This window comes from Hetaerina americana, unplaced genomic scaffold (genome assembly GCF_022747635.1).
Source record: "Hetaerina americana unplaced genomic scaffold, ioHetAmer1.1.p SCAF_1356, whole genome shotgun sequence".
NCBI lineage: Eukaryota > Metazoa > Arthropoda > Insecta > Odonata > Calopterygidae > Hetaerina > Hetaerina americana.
In genome coordinates, this window is record NW_027286466.1 from 15001 (window position 1) to 24380 (window position 9380).

The window sequence follows — 9380 nt, forward strand, 5'->3', positions numbered from 1 at the left end:
CACACACACACACACACACACACACACACACACACACACACACACACACACACACACACACACACACACACACACACACACACACACACACACACACACACACACACACACACACACACACACACACACACACACACACACACACACACACACACACACACACACACACACACACACACACACACACACACACACACACACACACACACACACACACACACACACACACACACACACACACACACACACACACACACACACACACACACACACACACACACACACACACACACACACACACACACACACACACACACACACACACACACACACACACACACACACACACACACACACACACACACACACACACACACACACACACACACACACACACACACACACACACACACACACACACACACACACACACACACACACACACACACACACACACACACACACACACACACACACACACACACACACACACACACACACACACACACACACACACACACACACACACACACACACACACACACACACACACACACACACACACACACACACACACACACACACACACACACACACACACACACACACACACACACACACACACACACACACACACACACACACACACACACACACACACACACACACACACACACACACACACACACACACACACACACACACACACACACACACACACACACACACACACACACACACACACACACACACACACACACACACACACACACACACACACACACACACACACACACACACACACACACACACACACACACACACACACACACACACACACACACACACACACACACACACACACACACACACACACACACACACACACACACACACACACACACACACACAACACACACACACACACACACACACACACACACACACACACACACACACACACACACACACACACACACACACACACACACACACACACACACACACACACACACACACACACACACACACACACACACACACACACACACACACACACACACACACACACACACACACACACACACACACACACACACACACACACACACACACACACACACACACACACACACACACACACACACACACACACACACACACACACACACACACACCCCACAACACACACACACACACACACACACACACACACACACACACACACACACACACACACACACACACACACACACACACACACACACACACACACACACACACACACACACACACACACACACACACACACACACACACACACACACACACACACACACACACACACACACACACACACACACACACACACACACACACACACACACACACACACACACACACACACACACACACACACACACACACACACACACACACACACACACACACACACACACACACACACACACACACACACACACACACACACACACACACACACACACACACACACACACACACACACACACACACACACACACACACACACACACACACACACACACACACACACACACACACACACACACACACACACACACACACACACACACACACACACACACACACACACACACACACACACACACACACACACACACACACACACACACACACACACACACACACACACACACACACACACACACACACACACACACACACACACACACACACACACACACACACACACACACACACACACACACACACACACACACACACACACACACACACACACACACACACACACACACACACACACACACACACACACACACACACACACACACACACACACACACACACACACACACACACACACACACACACACACACACACACACACACACACACACACACACACACACACACACACACACACACACACACACACACACACACACACACACACACACACACACACACACACACACACACACACACACACACACACACACACACACACACACACACACACACACACACACACACACACACACACACACACACACACACACACACACACACACACACACACACACACACACACACACACACACACACACACACACACACACACACACACACACACACACACACACACACACACACACACACACACACACACACACACACACACACACACACACAAAAAATTACATAGCATCTAGGTCCACTGCCAAGAGGGCCTTCCGGAAGGCACTAGCAGAATTCAAAAGGAAAAAATAAAATTATGTGAACATTAACATGATAACCCAAAGATGTTTAGATTCTAGGTCAGGGAAGTGGAGGGAAAAAAGTCCACCATAAACTCATTGAACAACGGAAAGGGGGATAAAGTAACAAGTAGTTTAGATAAAGCCAACATATTAAACACATTTTTCCACAGTGTTTTCAATACATGCTCCCAGAATATACCAGGGAACCTTCTGAAAACATTTCTGCAGCGAATGTAAGCAATCGAATTTCCCATCCTCGGAATAGAGTTACTCCTTAAAAACATCGACCCCAACAAATCTCTGGGGCCTGATGAGATACCAGCTCGCATGTATAAACAACTGTCGTTGTGAAATTGCCCCTTATCTTGAAATAATATTTAAGAAATCATTAGCAGAAGAAAACGTGCCAAGCAGCTGGAAGATAGCTTATGTAATGCTCATATTTAAAAACGGAGACCGGGAGGCCCCAGTAATTATAGGTCAATAACGCCCACCTCCATCTCCTGTAAGATTCTTGAACACATAATTGTTAGTTCCATATTGAGGTACCTAGATAGCCAAGAATTAATGATGAATAACCAACACAGGTTCTGTAAAGGTAGATCTTGCGAGATCTTAAAGGTAGAACTCGCACTCTTTCTTCATGATATAATGCATTGCAGTGAAAGTAATATTCCAGTTGAGTTGATATTCCTAAATTTAAAAAAAGCTTTTGATAAAGTCCTACATTGCAAGTTACTCATGAAGTTAGAAACTTCTGGAATACACGGGAGTATTATATGCCGGATTAGACAATTTTGAAAAAATTGTGTTCAAACAGTTGTCCTGTACAGTGTATCATCACAATGGCATTTACAATAAAGATTAACCTTATTAAAAACATTTCAAGATGGGTCCTTTTCCGATGACATCAAGAACATAATACAAACCCCAACATATTACGGGCAGAGGGATCACAAATATAAGATTAGAGAGATAGACTGCAAGACTGACAGGTTTTAATGGTCATTTTTACCAAGAACAATAAGAGATCAGAATGCTTGTAATCAAAATCCCCCAGGAGTCAGCTCGACACAATAAGTATTAACCTACAAGGTAGGGACTGCTTATGGTTTCACGAGTATATTTATATATATTTTTTGCAGGTTCCCCCCACTTTACCCCATCCATTTGAAAAACCCTAACCTCCTCATCCTTTATCTCTTCCTCTTGGTGCGGCACCCCCTGCCACCCATCTTGGTGGCTTATGGGGTTTTGATGTAGATATCCCTGTTAACAGGTGGCCTATAACATGTGCTTAAATAGGATCTTTTGGGTTCAGGACTTTTAATTGAACACCCAACACTTTCCAAAAACTTATATGGAATTACCTCAACTCTACTAGCATGGGTTTTTAAGAGTAATAAAGACCCTCTCCCCAATTATATGAGGTATGGTCTTATTGACCATAAAATACGGTCTGTCTTGAGGTGAAGTACGGGTAGTTTAGTATGAAATAGGGTTAAATTTGGACAAGTGAGCCATTAATCCACTTTCATATATGATAATCTCTTTCTGTTTTTCCAAGTTCCAATCCATATTTCTAGCCATAGCAAGTCAAACATTTGCTAAGTCTAAGTGCCATTTTTTCCTGAGGCTAGCACAAGGTAAATAAGTTGGTAACAATGATGTAAGAAATGATACCTACCCTGGTAAAAATTGCGACATCTGCATCAGATATGACAATTTTAGATTTATGAATACCTCCTCCAATGTTGCAAACCAAAGAAATGCTGCCATCAAGGTTCTCCTGGGAATCCATAACAGTGACTTTTTGTGTTTCATCTTGATATGTGATACCATAATGGTTTCCACTTTGATGTGTAACTGTCACCACCAGATCTAAAGTGGAATAATGAAAAAAAATACAATGAATAAACCCAAATAATGATTACTTTTACTATACATATCCTTTTTGTGATAGTTGGCCTATCTGTTTGAATACAAACCAAATTTTGTGGCAGATGTGGGATAAAATATTGATGAATGGGAAAACTTTTGTGCACAAATGATAGCGGTATCAGTGTGTTTTCATTTCGGATAAATATTCACAACAATAACTGCATAGTTAATTAAAAAATTAAAAGTTGGTAATATTTTCCACAAAATAAAATTTTTAAGTGCCACCAGTTTCAATGTAAGTACATCATCGTCAGGTAACAGTCATCACAAGGAGTCCAGTATATATGCTAAAATGCACGTAAGGGAAAGGTAGGGGAAGAGGGACGAAAATTGGATGGTAGCATGGGTGACTCGGTATGCGAGTGGAGAAAGGGAAGGGGGTGGGGAAGACAAAGTAAACAGGTGCTAAGTTTGGAGAGAATGAGGTAGCTGGATGGAAGCGATGCTTTTAAATTTAAATATGTGAAATATCCCTCCTTCACCCTTCCGCTAACCTTCGCTCGGGCTTGCCCCTTGGAACTACAATAGATAAGTGATTCCAACCCTTAATCATCAGTTTACCCTTGTGCGCTCCAATGTCCATTGATACCATGCCGATGGCCAGTCAACGACTGTGGGGAAAACCCCCGATATCTTCCGTTTTCTCCACGGCCCTAGGAATTTGGTGCCGCTTCACGGGACACCCACCCAGTGGGAAATCCACCTCCATCCAGCTACCTTACTCTCTTCGGACTTAGAATGACTTTGCACCTGTTTACTTTTTCTTCCCCTCCCCATCCTCCACTCACATATGTAGTCACCCATACTGCCTTCCAATTTTCCTCCATCTTCACCCCTCTTCCCCTACTTCCCTTACTTGTTGTTCAGCATATATACTGGACTTCGAGTGATGACTGCCACCTGACAATGATGTACTTTCATTGAAACCAGTGGCACTAATAAATTTTATTTTGGGGAAAATATTACCAATTTTTTCTTTTATATTTATAAAATTTAGATTTATAAAATTAGGAAATAATATGTACAAGGGCGATTTGAAAAGTAAGGTCTACTATTTTTTTGTAAGAAAAATCAAATTTATTCTCAACTTTGTGTACATGGTATGAAAGGCTGAGCATTCAGCTATTTTTCTACATAGTTGCCTTGACGATCAGTCACTTTTTGCATCCTAGTAAGCAGCTTTTTAATACCGGCATCGTACCTTTCTCCCGCCGCGTCACGAAGTCAACTGATGACTGCTTCTTGTACTTCCTTGTCTCAATTGAATTTCTGTCCTCCAAGGTGTTTTCTAAGAGTGGGAAACAAGTGGTACAACCGTACACTTCCACTAAATGGTGATGAATTTATATCGGAGAAGCAGTCATCAGTTGGCTTCGCGACGTGGTGGGAGAAAGGTATGATGCCAGTATTAAAAAGCTGCTTACAAGGATGCAAAAAGTGATTGATCGTCAAGGCAACTATGCAGAAAAATAGCTAAATGCTCAACCTTTCCAACGATGTACGCAAAGTTGAGAATAAATTTGATTTTTCATGAAAAAAATAGGAGACCTTACTTTTTCAATCGCCCTCATACATAACTACTATGCTATTATAATGTAATTACTTCACATGACATTTTCCCTCTGATTATGGGCTTGACATCACCATAATATCTTGGAAAGGAGGATTTGCAGCCCATAAAACTTCATGTGACAATATTTTGTAAGTGGGACCTATACCTGCCAATAAGGATGAACAACATCTTGAAGTATTTAGTAGCAGACTTGGCAGGGAAAACATTTATGATCAGCTGATGACATTTTAATTTTATGGTAATTTCATGTTTTCACAGGGGTAGAAGAAAGGTGGATGCGGAGCATTCTGATTGGCAATGGGATATTGAACACTCCAATATAGGGGAGGACGTTAGGCAAGTGAGGAAGGGGCAGGAATAGATAGGGATGTTGGATGGAATGAAGGGAGGAAGGAAGTACACACAATTGAAGATGGGCCTATTGCACAATAGTATGTGGGGTTTTGTTTTGTTAGGAGGGACAAAGGAACTGTTGCTGTACCGTTTGGCAGCTTGTCATTTGAGGTGGATTTTGGAAGGAAACCTCCAAAAAATCTTATCTTAGTCTACCATGGCTCAACCCAACAACCTACAGTATAATAAACCCTTCTTCAATTCTGGATGCATTCTACCTCTTTTCATTCTTTCGAACCCCTTCCTCACTTTACCTAACTATACCTCTTTCCCCTCCATTACTCCCTACCATTCTCCGTACCATAAAAACAACTTATATCTTATTAAATTGGGTTAAATGGAAGATGGGACCATTTGATCTCAATTTGGCCCATATAAAGACCTCTATTCATCAATCAAATGGTAAAAGACTATGTTTTTAAAATATTGCTAAGAAATATTGAAGGCTCACTCAATTTTTCACTATGTAATTCAGATTAGTCATTGGCATATCTAAATAATCTGTATCTGACATAAAAATTTAGTTTTGCGCACAAAGGATGATGCCTGTTAGGTAATTTATATTTTTTAAGTGGGCCTCAAAAGTGGGAGATTAGGGACAGGATTTACAGACTAGGCTGTAATTGGGGAAATACAGGATAGGTATGAGAGCCTTATCTTTTAAAATTAAAAGGAACATATACCTCAAGGATACAGCACTTCTTGTCTGGCTTTGTAACTTAATCTTTCTTGATAAAAATTACTCACTTGAGATGCATACAAGTAGTAATGAGAATGAAGTTTGCATATAGTAGTCCATTGTGAACTATGGCTGCAATGATTGCTGACTGGCCACTAATTCAGCTTGTGAGCACTCAATGCAAGTGCAATGTATATTTGAGCACTCACATATACATTGCACCATGTGGCACTGAGAATCAGCTGATCAATGTTTTCATAAGATAGTTAAAAATTTGAATTGATAAACATTAAACATAAAAACTAAATTAGAAAACCTTTCTCATTATGGATGAAGCTGAGATCTTGTCTAAGATGATGGTTCACACGAATTCCTCTCACAGTAAAGAGTGGACTGAATGGGTCCATGGATAATACAGCTGCCTTTTTAGCTTGATTTATGTCATTTAAGATGCATCCAATAGCAACCTGAAAGTAAACATGGAAACTCAAAGTAATGGTCAGAGGCATTTTTAAAGATAGGAAGTATATTCACTATTAAAAATAAATACAATAAAAATTCATAAAAAGGTGAAACTAGACAAGTAAAATAACTGGATGCCACAAATATGACTATCACTGCAAGTATTACAGTGAACTTGCTAAAAGCACAGAGGTTACAGTTTTAATTTGTAATTGGGCAGAGGCTATGTTATCATGAAATCAATTTTCCAGATGTGAAGTTTTCCTGCGAGGAGACCTTGGTCACCAGAGTGCCTCAAAAACTCAATTAGGCACAGGTAAAAAATAGGATGCCTTATGGATAGCATTAAAAATATTTTTTCAAAAAATAAATTTAAAATTTGCACACACAATTTAGAAATTTCATCATGAATAAACATTATTTATTTTTATTTTTCCCATTTCCAGTGATTTAAGCATGCAAATGGACTAAAAAAATGAGTCCTATAACTAATAATAAAATAATATAATAAAATATTTTTAACAGTACCACATTTGTTTTGCTTGTTGAAGAATAAAAACAAAAATATTTCAACAGTAATATGTAAGAAAAATCATATCCATAATGTTGACTCAAAAATTATGGATATAAGGTCAAATATGATGTTTTCATTTTATTCCTACCAAATGCAAGGGAATTTGGCATATATCCATGCCAAATTCCCTTGCATTTAAGTGTATCTGTCACCCAAATCAAATAAGAGGGTAGGCTGATGACTAATGCACACATGCTTGTTGACAAAAAACAAAGCCTAATAGCAAGATCGGGCAAAAAGTACTATTCTTAAGTTTCAAAATCATACAGTTATTTTTCGACATAGTCACTGTTAAGGCCAACACATTCCTCCCAACGTGTAGCAAGTGTTTTCATTCCATCACTGAAAAACTCTTCCAGATTTTCTTGAATCCAGGGGCTACGCTAAGACTTAAGCGTTGCCCCTCGTTTAAGATAATGTCACATTCACTCGGTGAGCATCCCAAAACACAGTCAAAGTAAGTTATTTTGCATATATGGCTGTCTTTTGAACTTTCTCTTGCTCTCAACCATGAAATTTTACTATCTATCAATTTGCAGTAGACCTATCAACAGCATTATCATCATAAACAGCCTTTAAATGACAATGATTCTCAGTAGGAGTCACTTTATCAGCAGTCAAAAATTTGACATCGGCATGCAGTTCAACTTGTGTTGACATAGCACTAGAACACTGGATGAATAAAATGACCTCAAACATGCTCATGCGTGTTGAGGGGGAATGTTACTTCCACATGCATACAGGAGTGCTACTGAAGACCATTTTATTTGTGGTCTACAAGAATGTGTGCAATAGTTTTCAGCCTACCCTCGTATCAATAACCTAGTTCAATTTCCCATGACAGATTGCCATTGTGAACATGTTAACAATTAACATTCTCTCAGGGACTGTCACCAGAAGGATAGAAGTGCAACAGCACTAAATGGCACAACAGATATGATCACTATTTTCACTCATTTACCAGAAGATTAGCAAAATAAGGAAAATTGATGATTTCATTACTCAAAACCTTAGAAGAATGTAAACACAGAGTTAGGCAAAATGAAGTACAAAGAGTTGAACAATAAATTGAGGTGGGCAACAAATAAAGCAAAAGAAGCGTGGTAGAAGATGGTGAGGAGATGGAAAGTTTGCAGAGGAAGAGTGAATTGGTGCACTGTACAATCTTTATCGGGAACTTAAGGAAGATTTATGCTAACAGTTAGAGATAAGGCGGGTAAGATAATAGTTGACGCAGGAAAGATCCAAGAGAAATGGAAGGAGTATATAGAAGAACTGTATAGTAAATAACTTACACCAACACAGACATTGAAAAAGAATATGACGTAGAGGAAGACAGCTTAGGTCCAGGCATACTAGACAATGAGATAGAAAGGGCATTAAGGGAGATGAAACTAAATAAGGCTGTGGGGGTGGATAACATTCCCGCGGAACTATTAAAATGCTTAGGAAAATGTGGGAGGAAGAGGCTAT

At 40.1% G+C, this 9380-nt stretch overlaps 1 protein-coding gene across 1 annotated transcript in view; it reads right to left on the minus strand.

Moving 5' to 3' along the window:
* The window catches only part of LOC139686252 (methylcrotonoyl-CoA carboxylase subunit alpha, mitochondrial-like), an 11853-nt gene extending 4517 nt beyond the window's left edge, over positions 1-7336 (minus strand). Inside the window, exons 1-2 of the mRNA XM_071583408.1 lie at positions 7188-7336; positions 3973-4166 (exon numbers count right to left, since the gene is read on the minus strand). Of these exons, the coding sequence (XP_071439509.1) occupies positions 3973-4166; positions 7188-7278 (285 nt within the window). The 5' untranslated portion in view covers positions 7279-7336. The remainder of the gene's footprint in view (positions 1-3972; positions 4167-7187) is intronic.
* Between the last annotated feature and the right edge of the window lie 2044 nt (positions 7337-9380).